Genomic DNA, 17,821 nt, shown 5'->3' on the forward strand with positions numbered 1-17,821 from the left:
CAGCGGATATTGGCAATTTGGTCCCTAGTTCCTCTGCCTTTTCTAAACCCAGCTTGTACATCTGGCAATTCTCGCTCCATGAATTGCTGAAGTCTACCTTGCAGGATCTTGAGCATTACCTTACTGGCATGTGAAATGAGTGCCACTGTTCGATAGTTTGAACATTCTTTAGTGTTCCCCTTTTTTGGTATGGGGATATAAGTTGATTTTTTCCAATCTGATGGCCATTCTTGTGTTTTCCAAATTTGCTGGCATATAGCATGCATTAGCTTGACAGCATCATCTTGCAAGATTTTGAACAGTTCAGCTGGGATGCCATTGTCTCCTGCTGCCTTGTTATTAGCAATGCTTCTTAAGGCCCATTCAACCTCACTCTTCAGGATGTCTGGCTCTAGCTCACCGACCACACTGTCAAAGCTATCCCCGATATTGTTATCCTTCCTATACAGGTCTTCTGTATATTCTTGCCACCTTTTCTTGATCTCTTCTTCTTCTGTTAGGTCCTTGCCATCTTTGTTTCTGATCATACCCATTTTTGCCTGGAATTTACCTCCAATGTTTCTAATTTTCTGGAAGAGGTCTCTTGTCCTTCCTATTCTCTTGTCTTCTTCCACTTCTCCACATTGCTTGTTTAAAAATAATTCCTTCTCTCTTCTGGCTAACCTCTGGAATTTTGCATTTAATTGGGCATATCTCCCCCTATCACTGTTGCCTTTTGCTTTCCTTCTTTCTTGGGCTACTTCTAGTGTCTCAGCAGATAGCCATTTTGCCTTCTTGGTTTTCTCTTTCTTTGGGATGTATTTTGTTGCCGCCTCCTGAACAATGTTGCAAACTTCTGTCCAGAGTTCTTCCAGGACCCTATCTACTAAGTCCAGTCCCTTAAATCAATTCTTCACCTCCACTGCATATTCCTTAGGAATATTAGTGAGCTCATATCTAGCTGATCTGTGGGTCTTCCCTAATCTCTTTAGTCTGATCCTAAATTGTGCAATAAGTTCGTGAACTACAGTCAGCTCCAGGTCTTGTTTTTACCAACTGTATAGCTGTCCGCCACCTTTGGCTGCAAAGGATGTAGTCAATCTGATTTCAGTGTTGTCCATCTGGTGAAGTCCATGTATAAAGCCGTCTCTTAGGTTGTTGGAAGAGAGTGTTTGTTATGCAGAGTGAGTTGTCTTGGCAAAATTCTATCAGCCTATGTCCTGCTTCGTTTTGTTCACCCAGGCCATGCTTACCTGTAATTCCAGGTGTCATCTGACTGCCCACCTTAGCATTCCAGTCTCCTGTGATGAAAATAACATCTCTTTTAGGCGTGTTGTCCAGTAGGTGCTGCAGATCCTCATAGAACTGCTCTACTTCAGCTTCTTCGGCATTTGCGGTTGGGGCGTATATTTGGATCACGGTGATGTTAGATGGCTTGCCCTGAATTCGAATTGAGATCATTCTGTCGTTTTTTGGATTGTATCCAAGCACTGCTTTAGCCACTTTACTATTAATTATGAAGGCTACTCCATTTCTTCTGTGGTCCTCTTGTCCACAGTAGAAGATCTGGTGGTCATCTGATGTGAAGTGGCCCATTCCAGTCCATTTCAGTTCACTGATGCCCAAAATGTCTATCTTTAATCTTGACAGCTCACCAATAACCACATCCAATTTGCCCTGGCTCATAGATCTTACATTCCAGGTTCCAGTGGTGTGTTGATCCTTAGAACATCGGATTCGCCGTTCACCACCAGCACCATTGGCTGCTAGCCGTCCTTTCGGCTTTGAGCTAGCTGCGTCATCACGTCTGGGGCTAGTTGAACTCATCCTCTGTTCCTCCCAAGTAGCATTTTGACCATCTTCCGACCTGGGGGTCTCATCTTCCAATGATATACCGACATATCTCTGGTGGTACTGATCCATTTAGTTTTCACGGCAAGAATACTGGGTGGGTTGCCATTACCTTCCCCAGGGATCGCATTTAGTCTGACCTCTCTGTCATGACCTTCCCGTCTTGGGTGGCCCTTCACGGTTTAGCTCATGGCATCATTGAGGTGCTCAAGCTCCAGCACCACGACAAGGTAATGATCCTTTGCTGAAGCCTTTCTATATTGGGGGATTGAAATTTGATGTGTATATAAACTCAATTAAAAACTACAATTTGATTGTTTATCAACAGCATGGAGGAACAGCAGTTTCTAACTGACCGTCTATGTCCAAAATCCTTTGTTTTAAAATTAATTTAGCCTAACTGGCCCCTAGTGGCAAAACAGCACCACAGGAAAAGCCGTAATAATTCAATTTTGTTAGAGTTACTTTTTCCCAGGAGGATTTGAAATTCTCTGCCAGAATCAGGCAGTTCAATCCAAATGAATTATGGAGTAAAAATATTATCTTTACCAGGTTTGGTATAACTGTTATATAACATTCATAATTAAATGAAGAAGATAAAATACCAGTTTCAAAAATCTAATTGTATAGTTGATAAAACTTAGGAGCAAATATAACAATAAAATGTTTTATACCATTCCACAGTTGATCCATCCAGAACTCATTCACTTTATAAATTCATTAATATTCAATAGACAGAGATTAAAGTACCACCTTCCACGAGGCTTAGCATGCTGTTGAAGTTTGTAAATTTAAGCTGATTGGGCTGTGATCTGATATATAACATTATACACATTTAAATATGTTGCAATAATACTGAGGAGAGCAAAAACAATCTTTTCCTACTTTTGTCAGGCAACTTGGACAACCTTCTTTGTTCTTATTTTGTTGTGGTTTTCTCTTTGTCAGGACAACAGGTTCAGTGCTTTCCAAATCAGAAAAATACATATTACTGCATAGTCTCCAAAAAGTTTTGAGAAGAATTACATATTCTAGGGCAGTGTTTCTTAAACTTTTTTCTCTCTAGACCCCTTCCCATTTCTAAAAATTATGGAGGAGCCCAAAAGAGCTTTTGTTTGTACGGGTTATATATATCAATATTTACTGTATTGAAAATTAAAGTTGACACATTTGCTGCCATTGCCGCTTCTCACAATTGTTTGATGGGATTTTAATATTGTCTTATTTTTCAACATACACTGGCAAATAATTTTGATTTTGTGGACTCCACGCTTGGAGAAGCACTGTTCTAGGGTATAGCTCATCTGAGAATATATGAAGTCTCTTTCTGAGCAAAGATGGGAACCAATCCTTGTTATGTGTCTTGGATACAGAAATTGATCCCAACCATCACAGTTGAACTTATGAATCTCATATATCTATGTTGTATGTATGTGTGCTTATACACACACACACATACAGTATATGTGTGTGTGTGTGTGTGTGCCAATCACACACATATACATACATATATAGGATTAGGTTAGATTAAGTGTTTAATGATAAGAAATATTGGCATAATTATTTCTCCTAATTATTTTTCAGTTTTGTTAACTCTTTCTATATCGGTTATATTAGTTATATCCAATAATCATCATAGAGAAAATCCTATGGTTGCTAGGAGTTGAAAACAACTTGATGGTACATAATCAATCAATCAATCTCCAATAAAATCCTTATTTGCATTACAAATTGTATAATATGCTTTGCTAGGATTTTGATTGATTACATGCCATCAAGTTGGTTTTCCACATGGATTTCTCTATCTAGGTTAGTTTAATCTATCCACACAGTCTTGTTTCTCATGTAAAACATGAAGCTACTAAATATTATTTAATATCTAATGCTGAAGATCCTGAAAATTGTAGCTATATCAGATTGCAAATAAAAATATGTGTAAACTTAGTAGAAAATATTAAACTATAATTTAACTTTAATGCCTTTAAACATAAAAATGCATGATTTTTCATATAATTTTATAGCAATAAACACAAAATTAATTAAATTCAGTCAATTTTATTATGGTCTCTGACCAGTGCTCAAAATCATTCACACAATCCACAGTGGGCAATATAATTTTGTCTACAGCTAGTTAGCATAATGCTAAATAGACATACAAAGCATCATTCTATTTGACTATATGTCATTCTTCTCTAAACGATGACACTTGCAATGTATTTCTAGAATCCTGGTCTGCAAGTAAGTATTGTAGCTAACATAAAAATCATTTGAACCATCAAGAAGTTTGCAGATTATAGTACATAACAAAGTATTACAAAAATCCTTATGAAAGGAGCAGAATAAGGAGATATGAGCCAGACTTTCAATTACATCCTTTTCACAGGGACAAAATCTTTCACAATAGGAGGCTGTGAGATCCATGGCCCTTGCACCCTTATTTCCAGTAATCCACAGTACAAGCCATAGGATATACATAGATTCTTTCATAAGGAGAAATGACCAACATTCAGCTCAAAAACACAACTAAAGTTTCGTGGGCAAACAGTTGAATAAAAATCCTTTCCTTTCTTCACCCTCCTTCTTCGTTGCCATGGTTACCAGCTCTGATGACCCTGTCTGGCTGACCTCACCTTTGATGTCTCCTCGTTGCCCTGGTTACTAAGTGATAATACTTTCCCTAAACAATCCTTTATAACCTTCAGGAATGTACAAATGCCTGCTTCCCTACTATTCTACTATATTGCTGCTGCTGTCTTCAGTGCTGTGCTTTGCTTTCTACTTAGCTAAAACAAATCCCATGCTTTCTATTTAATCAACTACAAAACCCATGTCAGGAGGATGCATCCAGATGCCATTAACTACTGCTGCTGAATTGCCCCGGTTCTGACAGAGGCTTTTTTTTAAAAAAAATCTACCTCCCAGAATTGCTCAGGGAAGCATACTGAAATGTGCAAGGGTTAATGTTCTGTGATACTTGGTTATAAACAGATGTTCCAAGTATCTTGCCATCTGGGTTTGAACATCCTATTTCCAGTTATTAAATTGTGGAAAATCTTAGTATACACAAAAAACTAACAGGCTATATCTGTATCTGACATTTTGGATTCTCTTAATCTGAACCAAGACAGCCAGTTTGGTGTCGTGGTTAAGGCATCAGGCTAGAAACCAGGAAACTGGGAGTTCTAGTCCCACCTTGGGCACAAAGCCAGCTGGGTGACCTTGGGCCAGTCCCTCTCTCACAGCCCTAGGAAGCAAGCAAGGGCAAAACACTTCTGAAATCTTGCCAAGAAAACTGCAGGGACTTGTCCACATAGTCGCCAGGAGACAACACTGACTTGAAGGCACACACACAAAAAATCTGGACCAACTGCAAATCTACTAAGGCACACAACTGCTTCCTTGGAAGCAAAAAAAAGTTAGCGAGTGTTGGCAGTACAGAGAAATCTTGATTTACCAGGCCTTGTTGCAACAGGCTTCACAAACAATGGACCAAATTCTTTTATAATGCATATAATGATGTCATTACACATATGCTGCAATTTGTGTCATTGAATTGTTTATGCAACTATTATGCCAATTTATGCCAATTTATGATTGCATTACTTGCATCATAATATAATCGTGCTATTGATGTCAATGACACAAATTATGTGATTTGCATTGCCATAATGGAGTATTATTGGCTTTTGGGGAATAACAGATACCTCCTTTCCCCAGTTACTCTGATAAAACACACTGGTTCAGAGCTAACCCTCAAAATCATAACAATGCTCTATTTATAACAGTTTAGAAATATACGTTTTATATCCTTTCTCCAAGTATTTTAAGCTTGTTCACACTATAAAAATGTCTGACAACATTTGTTCTCTCTCTCCCTCTCCCTCTCATCGCTTTTTCTGTGAAATAGAATTGAATTACTGATTATCCACATAGTGATTTCTAATACTGGAGACTTGAACCTAATGATTTCTGTTTCAGCCAGCTGGAGAAATATGCTGCAAAATTGCATTAAAAACAATTTATTTTCTCCATCAAATGGAACAAAACATAATAGAAAAAAATTCCCAGTAGTTTTGCTCAAATATTCTGTTAGGAAAGACTGGCACAGAACAAACACTTCATAGGTTTTGTGAGAATTTTCAGATGCAAAATCAAGAGAGATAATTTGTATAGCGCAGTTCTTTTTGCTCTCACAGCAAGAAAAATAACTGATGCTGATGCAAAGCCAAAAATGCCATTCTGCCTTCTCCCCATCCCCACTTACCATCCTATCGTCTTTCATTTAGCATTGGCCCCTGTTACGTTTTTTTACGATTGAAATGGCCCAAACAGGTCTTTGCTGCTTTTAGCTTCACTTGCAAGCTGAAGTTCCTTTTGTGCTTCAGGCCTTCTAATTTCTTTTCTACGGATATTAACTATTTGCTGCCTATATCTCCTTGATGAATACTCTTGTCCTTCATCTCCCATAAATGCTCCTTTTAATTCTTAATCAAAATTCTCTATGCAGCCACAAGTTTCCCCATTTGTTCTCATTGGCTGTGGGTTTTAAGCCCCCAGCTTCCGGGGATTTTCCAGCTTTTAACTCTGCATGGGGTTACATTTCCCCAGTCAGAGTTGGTGTGCAATTTGGGGACCCTTCTGGCCTCTCGGCTCCTGCTGAAAGAGCAGGGGGTAGCTGTGGCTGGGGGCGCTTTTGCACAGCTTCATCTTGTGCACCAATTGCACCCATTCCTGGACTGGGAGGCCTTGCTCACAGTGACTCATGCCTTAGTCACCTCCCATCTGGATTAATTTAACATGCTCTACACGGAGGTGCCCTTGAAGAGGCCTCCCAGAATGCAGCGATATGATCAGTTTTTGGCTTTTCTCATTATGCCCATATAAAACTGCTGTTCTGTGAGCTGCAATGACTCCCAGGCTGGTTGTCACCCCTAAAGCCCTCCACGGCACAGGGCCAGGCTTCTTGTTGGACTGCCTTCCTCCCCTTGTTACTGCTTGCCCCACTGGATCTAGTAGGGAGGGCGTGCTCCAGTCCCTTCCATCAAGCAATGTCATCTTGCTGAAATAGGGCCTTCCCAGTGGCAGCACCTGCCTTATGGAACAGCTTCCCACTGGAGATTTGGATGGTCCCAACCCTCTTAGGCTTTCACAAGGTCCTGAAGATCTGCCTATTTCTCCAGGCATTTGAGTCGGGGTGATTAGGTGAGCTCTGCTGTGGTTGATGTGCCTTTTGTGTGTCAGTGGGAGTATTGTTTATCCTTGGGCACCTGGGATTATATACCCTGGGCTTGTGTGTGTGGGTGTGCACACATGTGTGTTTAATCCTTGTACCTGCCAGAGTCACTTGCCTGAAATGGGTGACTATATAAATAATAAATATTAAAAAAAAACCTTAAATTTTCTTAGGAAAGTTAATAGGTTCTCAAAAAATTATGTTAGGGAAAATCTGGAATTAAGCCAGATAGCTCTGTTATTTAAATGCACTTGTTTCTCTTCATAGAAATCTTTAGCAGTCTACAAATATGAATGGCAGCCATGACCAGCAGGAAGCAAGTCAGTTGTGTGGCAGACCACTCCTTTTTCCGTCCCTGTCTTGGGAATGTTGCATACAGATAAAGATGGTAGGGGTTTTTTTTTTTTAATGTTTGACCTTGCTCATAACTCTTACTCCATGGTAAGAGAACTGTAATCTTTCTTGGAAAGTGGTTCTGGCATCACAGAGATGAAATTCTGTTTCCTTCCCTGATAAGCTATTACTTCATTTCACTCCTTGTTAAAATCCCTTTCTATAGGACACTTCAGACTGACACTCCTCAAAGCAACTCATTATTGTTTCTGATGCATTTGAATGTCATCTTAAGCAACGCTGGTTGTATTCTCCAGTGGAGACTTTATCATTTCCTGAGATCAGGAATAGGTTAGGGAAAGCCAGTTTAGGAGGAGATGATATATTAGCATTATAGGAACTGACTAGATCCTTGGATATAAGACTTCTTGGAATTCTGCATAAGAGTGAGATATGACTATAATAATGTTTTTACAAATATTAAATAATCAGCAGACATAACACTGGTTGGGGGATTTTGCCCACAATTATTATTAAAATGAGAACAACGCCACACAGTATTTATGTTGAAGTAGTAATTTCTCCAGAACTACAACCTAACAATGCATGTTTTTCTTTTGTAGCATTTTAAAACTGAAGGTCTCGTGGAGAATGGCTGTTATATTACTTGTCCTTTCATATTTGCCTTCAAAATCTAGGATTTTTTCCCTGCAAAGCCTCATTTTCTATTTAAAAGCCTGTAATTGAATTGAAAGTATATTTTCTATTTATTATTATTTTTTCCATAGAAAAGAAAATTGAAAAAAATAGTAAAAGTGCAAGAAATGAAAAAGAAATATACTAAGAAATATAGAAGTGACTTCCAACCTTCTTTTCAACAGAAAATTATAATCTTATTGTCCTTCCTCCCTCTTTGATGTTACACAAGTCCCCTCAGCCCCTCATTTAATCCACATCTTTCTTAATCCTCAAATCCACAGATTATTTCTTTGTTCTTTCAGCAAAAAGTCCATATAGGTTTCCAGTGTTTCAAAAAAGTTTTTGTTGTTTTTTCTCTGACCAAACAGGTCAGTTTTGCCATTTCTGCAAGTTCTGACATTTTCACAATTGAAAGCATATTTTCTTTGCCTTAGTCTTCCCCTTGCTTCAAATTTTAGATTATGAATTCTTTAGGACAGGGACTTTATGAGTGTGTTCATCATTATAATCTCTGAACAACAGCTATTATAAAAAGCAAGATAGCAAGATATAATACAGCAGCTTATTTCAATCTCTAATCTTCTGGTTTTTTGGATACTAGTGTTTGGGAGGACAACTGGCCTAGGACCCTAGGGAATTGTGTTACATGAGCCAACGATCTGAGTTGGTAAGCAGCATCTGCATATCTTTCACCATACTGCAACCAACAGTCAACTTCAGTTGATCCAAAAAAGCAGACCCTGCACCTGTGGGAAAATGCTAGGAAGAAAAAAAAATCATTTTTTTCCAAGAGCAAATGCTAAGAGGTAAGGGTTTGTTGTTTCAAATATCTGTCCAATAAGAGATTTGTTCAGGAAAAGACAGATCCTAAAGATGGTTCACATTTATGGAGAACACAAAAGTAAAGCAAGAGGCCTATCAAGGTCATGATCCGAGAATTGGGTTATTCAGGATGGGCAAGAGTGGGATACAAGATTTAATGCAAATAGTCAAACATTTTTCCAACATGGGAAGTCTTGTTCTTATCTGTACTTCCTGAGAACCACTCTCAGCCTAACTGAAATGGTCTTCATTATTCTCCAGTTGTAGCTTGCCTGACACTCATTTTAACTAACCTCTCCACTTCAGCAATATCTTTGCATACCCACAAAAGGGTGCTGTTTTCTTTAGGGTACAGCCCTAACGTCTTTCTGGACACCCTTCTGGCAGAAGTTCTTCTGTTTTTCATTCTTCCTGAGATGGTGGTCTTTCGGGCTCTGTGGTTTTCTGCTGTCTTAGGACAGGCACAGAAAGAGGGACCAGTGGTTTCTGTCTCAACTTCCTCTTCCTTAGACCTGCTTAATATTACAGGGATGGTACATTAAAAATATTTTAATTTCACCACTGTGAAAAAAAATTCAACTTTTCAGAGAGTCATAATAAAGTTCAGGTAATTATGCTACAGGTCAAATTGAAAAAGGATGCTGCAATCAATAATGCCTGAAAATAATGACTGCTGTGATTAATCAGTGGAACATTTGCTCCCCCCCCAAAAAACCTAGAAAAATAATATAGGGTTTTAATAGGTTTTTTGCAATTTTAAAAGTGAAATATGGGGAAAAAACAGTATACAAAAACAAAGAAAAACAGTAATATCCAACAAATTAAATTACAAAATTGTAGTACAAAACAAACAAAGAGACAGACAAGTGCAGCTCCTATTTATTTTTAGATTTTTATCCCATCTTTATTTTTGGTCAACTCAAGGTGGCATATATATGTAATGCTCCCACCTCCTATTTTCCTCACAACAACCCTGTGAGGTGGGTTGGGCTGAGAGAGAGCAGCTGGTCCAACATCACCAAACTGGATTTCATGCCAAAGGGAGGCCTAGAACTCAGTCTCCTGGTTTCTAGCCTGTTGCCTTAACCACTATACCACGCTGGCTCTCAATCACCATTTTTCTCCCTATTATTAGGGAGTTTGCAAGAGCAGTAATCCAGGACTTGATATCAAGAGAAGAGCAGGAAATTTCAACTCAGAAATTCATGAAAACAGCTTTTCAATCCTCTCTGATATATCATCTTCTGTGGTGTATTTACAAAAATGCATGTATTTTAGCCAAAGAGAAAACTATTACAGTAAGTCTTTTGTTTTTCTTTTTGCCTTTTAATTTCTGGCCAAATCCAGTGTTTTACATCTCCTGAAGTAGTTCTGGAATTTCTTGACTAATTATATGCCATCAGGTTGGTGTTGATTCTTAGTGACCACACAGATAGATTCTCTCAAGGAGGGTCTTGCCCACCCTGGTCCTTCAGGTCTTCAGGTCTCCCAACGGTGCCCCCGTCACCACTGTAACTGAGCCCACCGCCCCTTGCTTGCTGCTGGTCCTCCTCTTCTTCTCTTTCCTTCTACCTTTCCCCGCATGAGAGCCTTCTCTAGAATTTCTTACTGCATAATGAACCATCATCCTTTTTACTGTTTTTGTTCTCTCTCTTACTGGAGAGATTGCACTTTTCCCCCCTTTTCTCTGCCATCTTTTTTTCACAACAAGAAGCTATTTTTTCCTTTTTTTGGATTGGTGGACATGAAACCAACTGGATGACTTTGGGCTAGTCACTCTCTAGGAAGCCCTAGGAAGAAGCAACTGGCAAGCCAGTTTTGAAAATCTTGCCAAGAAATTGCGGGGACTAGTCCAGGCAGTCATCAGAGGTCAAAAATGACTCAAAGGCACAACTTTTAAGTTTGTATGTGACATACTATTATACTTTCTAGTTCAATACATAAAAATACATAAATATTTTAACATGTCTCTATTACATGCAATTTACTCATACTGTACACTCGTATTGTAGAACACAAATGTGTACTTCTGTTGGGAAAAGCTGCAGAAAACATTTTTTTCCAGCTTGTCAAAATTGGAAGGGAACCAGATCTATAGCAACATGACACTGTTTATAATGAAGTCCAAGAATTCCCTTCTATGTAAGCTTTTTATTGCGACAAACCTGTAATGTGGATAAGGGTTGTTTCCCCCATACCATTGCAAACCAATTTTTATAAGTCCTCCAGTGGCTCGCACGTAGAGACAGCTATAAATATATAGGAATCCCTGTGGATTTGCTCTTTTATACATTCCTTTGTAGAATAAAAATGAATAAAAATGGCAAAAAATGCAGTGATTTATATGGGATTTTGTAGGTGATAACCATGGGGCCAGAAGCCTACCAGAACCAATGCAGCAAACTTAACCTTTGTATTATCCTGTAACATACATCTAGACATGTCAGAACCATGATTCTGGGCAGTCATGAGTCAGCTAGTAAAGAGGTGAGGGGGGGGGGTGTCTGGGCAGAACCTGCATATGTCCAGACATGTCAGAGTCATGATTCTGAGCATGTGCAGAAGTAGGCCATGTGTCAACTGGTAAGGGTGTGGGGTTGGTATATCCAGATATGTCTGGGCAGATGCTGCACTGAAGTTTACCAGTTTAAAGTCCATTGTGCTTTTGAAAAATAAAAGGCCAGCAGTTTGAAGATGACAAATACTGATGTAAAATTGAACCCAAATGTTTGATGAAAAATTGAACCCAAAGCCTTCAAAGTGAGGGGGTTAGAAGAAAAAGACCCCACACTCCTGAGCCATGTAGTTTCTTTGAGAGAATGCACATATACTGTTTTGTTACTGTAAGTTCTGCAAGACAGCAAATAGTAAGTAAAAACGTTTAAGGATATTACTAATATTTAGTAATATTTAAGGATATAACTAATATTTCATATTAGTTGAAACCACAAGTCTAATTCTATCTTATTTCCTGTTTTAGGAACGATGAGGTCTCAAGATGTTATCATGACACAGATTCTGAAAGCATGTATCATAAAAATGCTGCATCAATGTTTAATGGGGTGTCTACAAGAAGATGAAGAGCAGGTGGACAGAACCAGTGAAGCAGAGCTTATTAAAAGCTTATGTTGTAGACTTTCCAGACCTGAGGCCCTCTGAATCATCATAAGAATTTCAAACAAACTGAATAACAGAACAAACTTTGTTGAACTCAGTGCATTGAAAAGAACAAAAATCCACTCCAGGAATATCAAACTGAGGCTGAATTGCCTGTGGCTCTGAAGAAGGTCATATTGTGGAGGTTCTTTCTTTTCCAGGGACTAGACACACCACAGCATAGCAAATCTGTACATTGCAGCACACACCTTCCCCAACAACAGGGTATTGCTATGGGTCAATTCCACCCATCTAGGACTTGCAAGTTGCTGTTGCCACCTAAATACATCTTTAATACTTAGTCCTGTATACCCAGTCTTTTAACACTCAGTGTTAACAGCCTCAAAGTCTATAAAGTAACATACAACCTTGTCTTTTTCCAAAAGTTCTTGCACTAAACAAGCAGATAAGCCATCGTTAAAGTTATATACACTGATCTCCAAAATCCCTTCCAACCCTATGATTCTATTATTCTACTGGTAACAACAGAAAAGCTGATTAGTTTAGTCAGGGGTTAAAATAATTTACTGTTAATTTAAAATCTGGTTCTAATTTCTAACTCATAAGGCACAGGAAAGGATTACAACAAGACACTCTTATCACTAGGCCAGGAAGCTTTGAGGGCTAGACTTCACGTCACCTTGATCACCTTGATTGACCAGACTGTCGCCGGACAGACTCCTGCTGGTCACAACTCGCTTTCCATTCGTCTTGAATCCTGGCTTTCCTTCTCCAGGTTCGGCCAAAGTCCTTGACTATTGGATCTTCCCATCTCCTTGGAGGTCAGCCGATAGGTCTTTTTACTTCTCTTGGATACCATTCAGCAACTGCTGTTGTCCAATGGCCATCCGACATGCGTGTGAAATGTCCTGCCCAGCGTAGCTTCCATTTTCAATATTTGACAATGACATCATTTATTCCACTTTGTGTTCTAATCTGGCTGCTTGAGATGTGGTCTCAGAGAGAAACTTTCAGCATGGATCTTTCCATAGACTTCACATGTAACTTAGTAATTTCAAGAAGGCAGTAATTTCAAGAAGAACTTTATTGCTTTGCATTTCTTAAGACTAAAAGTTCCTTTTTTGCTAGCTAATAAATATGTAAATAGAGTCTGGTTTCAGAATGGAGGAATCAAGTCTTATTCTGAGATGTAGACAGATAGGATACATTAAAAACCTTCATGTTTATGGCATAGGTCTGCTGCTGCAGAGGCATTCTGACAAAAAAAAAGTAGGTATGTCATGACCCTACTTATAATATCCCAGCACTGATCAAAAAGGAGAATTCACCTAAATCAGTGACTGAGAAAACTAATTTCATGGTAAAATAATTCTATTAATATATTTAAGGTGTACTGGCAGAGCTACATTTAAAGAAGTCTGCATTTCAAAACATATATGAAATGTAAAATCTATAGAGGCAGTATCCAAATGCTTAAGAATTGTTATTTTTCATCATGCCACTATTTTATATAACTTGAGGGCAAGATTATTTCTTCTCACATTAAGCAGTAATTTTTGCTCTTTAAATTATGCAATAAAATTGTTCATTGTTTCCTAACCTAATACTATTTATTTAATTTTATACGGGACAAAGAAACTTACCTTAAAACCCAAACCTGATTCACTATCAACCCCACTGCATTCAATAAAGCTTCTGCTCATATAGAAGTATACAAGTATACAACCGCCAGTAGAACAGCAGCAAACATTCTCCACCTGCCATTTGCACTGGGAGGGAAGCTGCTCACTGGAGCTCATTTCAAATAGCACCTTGGGAGAGATTTTAATTAGGACTTGGCCAGAGAAGCAGTTCATTATCTGGGTTATTACCATAATAAATCCATCAAGCTAATTTCATGGTCATAAATCCTGTCCAAGTTCAGAACACAAAGACAAGCTTACCAAGCGAACAGCTTCCAAAAGAATGAATGAATTGGGGAAGGCAGTCAAAGGCCAGGGTTGTTCTTTTAGCCAGAGTCACAGAAGCCTTCAGATCAACATTACTTCTGCTGTCTTTCCCATAGCCGGGTTGTTCCTAAATACCAGAAGCCTTTGAGACTATTTGACCACATTTGGTCTGTCAGGTTTAGTTTCCTTCATAAGGTTACTTCCACATGGACCTGCTTGGTTCAGCTGTTTCTGAGGCATTCTTGAAGACTGGGTAGAGGACACCCCTTGACATAGCTCAGAGATTGTTGAGGCAACGGAGCCTGTTGCTGGCTCAGCACAGCCATGAGGTCTGAAGTACAGGATCTGTTCTTGGGGTGCATCCTCCTGGTCCTCCACCTCAACCCAAATGGGTGTCCTGGGGGAGAGCCATGACATCATTGTTGACAGATCCAAATGTTATTGATGTTTATCATCAAATACAGACTTGGACTGCCTTGGTCTATTTTCTTTTAGGTGTTTTATTGCCACTGTATCCAGGATGATGCTTCTGCTACAAGTCTGGGATGGCCCAGCTGTGTGGAACCAGATTTAGGGAGGTGGCCAGACCCAGTAGTGGCATTGCACAAAACTCTGGGTAAGCATTACTATCTTAATTATACTATCCCGTACCTGATATTTGGGGACAGCAAAGCTAGCCGTGCTGCTGCATCATCTTTCCCTAAATACCAAGACACACTGGGCAGAGACAATGCTAGTAAGTGTAAGAAGTGCTACACATGTTCATAGTTCTACCATTATGGGTGAGCAGAAAGCCTATCTGGCAAGTACTAAGAATAACCTGTTCACAGCCAGGTCAATCTGTTACAAAGCCATGAATGATTATTATCCATTTAAATCTCACAATGTAAAGATCTCTACTTATGAACCATCAATAAAAACTAATTTTTAACTCTCCTTCTGCACACTGAGAATTGCTGAAGAGATTAATTGTCTCTTTCAATAATGCTTGGTATTATAAATTTCAGTCAAATTGACTTCCAGTGAGTTTTATACAGTATTCAGGGCACCAGATATTAGTGCTTAAAATTCACATAGCCGAAATCAAAGTTTATAGGAAAGTAAATTCAATAACCACTGGGTCTCATTATTCCTCATCCAGGCAAATATGAAAACATTCTGAGGCATTTTTGTAGATATAGGAAAAAATTAAAATCAGCAGACATGTATGTTTAATATATAACATTATATATTAGCTTCCTGCTGATCTTTTTTTTTACGTATCCCATTTTTTCATGTTATTGCACCTTTATAGTCCAATTTACTTAGTGAATGAAAGTATGTGCTCTTATTTCCTATTATCTACTTTTTGACATTCTGTAGTTCACAATACAATTACTAATACATAATATACATGGATATATGGAAAAGAAGGAAATTTCAAGTATTTAATATTTTGTATAGCACAGTAGCACTTTTGTCACTGTAGAAATAATGCAAAATAAGGCTCAGCAGTGTGATCAATAAGAGCATTTCAGCAATTGGCTGGATCTTTTATCAATGGCAGAATGGCTTATAACAACTCTACTCAGCTGTTTCTATTTGAGGCCACTTATTGCCACCACCATAGCTTTTATTGTAATATCTTCCATTCATGAAGCTTTCCAATTCCTTCACAAGCTTCAGGCAGCTCAACTCCAAGGAAAATCTAAACTGTGCCAAGGCCTCCTACCATGCTGTGTTGACTGTCATAGCCAGGAAAGTGGAGATCACATTGGACTTTTTACCAAATATATCCTCTCTGCATGATATCTAAGAAGCTGAAAGCCAAGTTTATCAGATGATTTATCATGGTAGAACAAGTCAATGCAGCTTTTTCATTTGCAACTTCTGGCTGTACTAAAGATACATCTGGTTTTCTTCCGTTTCTTCCTGGTTTAAGAACACTCCCCTCTTAAGCATCTTTGCTCCACCACCCCTCCTAACCTGGTTCATGGGGACGAAATGTTCAAAGCAGAGTGCATTTTGAATTTTTGACAAGGCCAGCTTGAGTATTTGTTTCATTGGAAAGGCTACCTGGTCACAATACATATTTAGCTTAAAGTTCCAAATTAACATAGCCAATAGTATGCAAATAGATCCCCATCAATCAAACCAAGCAGAGACTGAGCTGAAGTTATTTTATCTGCCTATCAGTTAACCGTTTTGTTATCTAAGAATGTCCTCAAAGAGGAATAGAATGGTTTGGAATCAATACTGTCCAATCTATTTTTTCTCATGGTCCTCAAGGACAGTTTTCTAATTAATTAAACTGTCCAAACTTCTATACAGCAATCAGCTGGGTTCTATTAGTTTTAGTGCTAAGAAAATAACATTTGGGTGGTCAATGTTACTATGCTCCTTGTTTGCAGGGCAAATATCTGTATTTAACAATGTTTAACATTTGTCATCACTGTCCTAGATGCTGTGTAACAAGCATTTGTAAATTCTGATAAGAAATGACATAACCTACAAGTCTTCAATTAATGTGTATATGAAAATTTAATTAATTCTTAATTTCTATTTTTATGCAGTACATCTTCAGCTCAAAAAACTTAAACGTATGTTTTGACATTTTACAACATGTCTAGAAATGCTAATTATTGTGCAAGTTTTTTTTTAAACAAATCACTAACTGATGCAGAAATTATACGCAACATATTTCTGGTGATGGGAACATACAAAACATATATAGACTTGAAACAGACAACAACATCCCAAAACCTAGAAGAATTTTATAATACGTGTTCCTTGATCTGTGTCCCATCTCTCAAAAGGAAAGATTTTTACCAAGCTAGACCTCAGAGAAGCTGATTTTCGAATCAGAATTAGAGAGGGAGACGAATGGAAAACTGCCTTCAATTGCCCACTAGGCTGCTACCAATATAAAGTGTTCCCGTTTGCGTTGGCTGGGGCCCCAGAGTGTTCATGCAATACATTAATGAAGTCTTGCACGACCATTTATACAAAGGAGTATTGGTCTACTTAGATGACATGTTAATATATATAGCAACAAAACAAGAGGACGTTAAACTGGTCAAAACGGTGCTGCAGAAACTGCAAGATGCCCAGCTTTATGCTAAACTCTCCAAATGTGAATTTCATAAAACTCAGTTGGATTATCTGGGCTATAGAATTTCAACTAAGGGGATTGAAGATCCAGGACATTTTAGCATGAGAGCCCCCACAAACCAGGCAACAGCTCCAAAGTTTCCTGGGGTTCGCCAGTTTTTACCACCAATTTTTCCCCCAGCTTGCCCAGATTGCATTGCTCCTTACTGACCTATTAAAGACAAGGGGTCGAGGAGAAACATGCAAGGTGACCACTCCAGGGGCGCGTTTACATTGGATGCCAGAATGTCAACAGGCTTTTGAGAACTTGAAGGCTCTCTTCACTGCAGAACCCATTCTTAAAAACCCTGATCCTGATAAACCATTTATAATTCAGGCTGATGCAAGTGACCAGGCAACTGGGGCTGTGCTACTCCAGTGGGACTTGAATCAAATCCCCCATCCCTGCACCTACTTGTCTCATAAATTCACTGATGCTGAACGGCGCTGGCATGTGTGGGAGAAAGAAGCTTTCACTGTGAAAACAGCTTTACTTGCTTGGTGTCACCTTTTAGAAGGGGCCCAGCATCTGTTTGAAGTGTGGATTGATCATAAAAACCTACAGGTGCTACATACGCCCCGAAAATTGAATGGGAAACAATTGCGCTGGGCTTAATTCTTCAGCCATTTTAATTTCACCTTGAATTTCTTTCCCGGGAAAAAGATTGTTTTGGCAGATGCTCTCTCCAGACTGAGGTAATTGACACTG

At 38.7% G+C, this 17,821-nt stretch overlaps 1 protein-coding gene across 1 annotated transcript in view; it reads right to left on the reverse strand.

Moving 5' to 3' along the window:
- HS6ST3 (heparan sulfate 6-O-sulfotransferase 3) overlaps positions 1–17,821 on the reverse strand; it is a 110,785-nt gene that overhangs the window by 52,151 nt on the left and 40,813 nt on the right. Inside the window, exon 5 of the mRNA XM_063304645.1 lies at positions 10,443–10,475. Coding sequence (XP_063160715.1) covers positions 10,443–10,475 — 33 coding nt within the window. The remainder of the gene's footprint in view (positions 1–10,442; positions 10,476–17,821) is intronic.

This window comes from Candoia aspera, chromosome 5, assembly GCF_035149785.1.
Source record: "Candoia aspera isolate rCanAsp1 chromosome 5, rCanAsp1.hap2, whole genome shotgun sequence".
NCBI lineage: Eukaryota > Metazoa > Chordata > Lepidosauria > Squamata > Boidae > Candoia > Candoia aspera.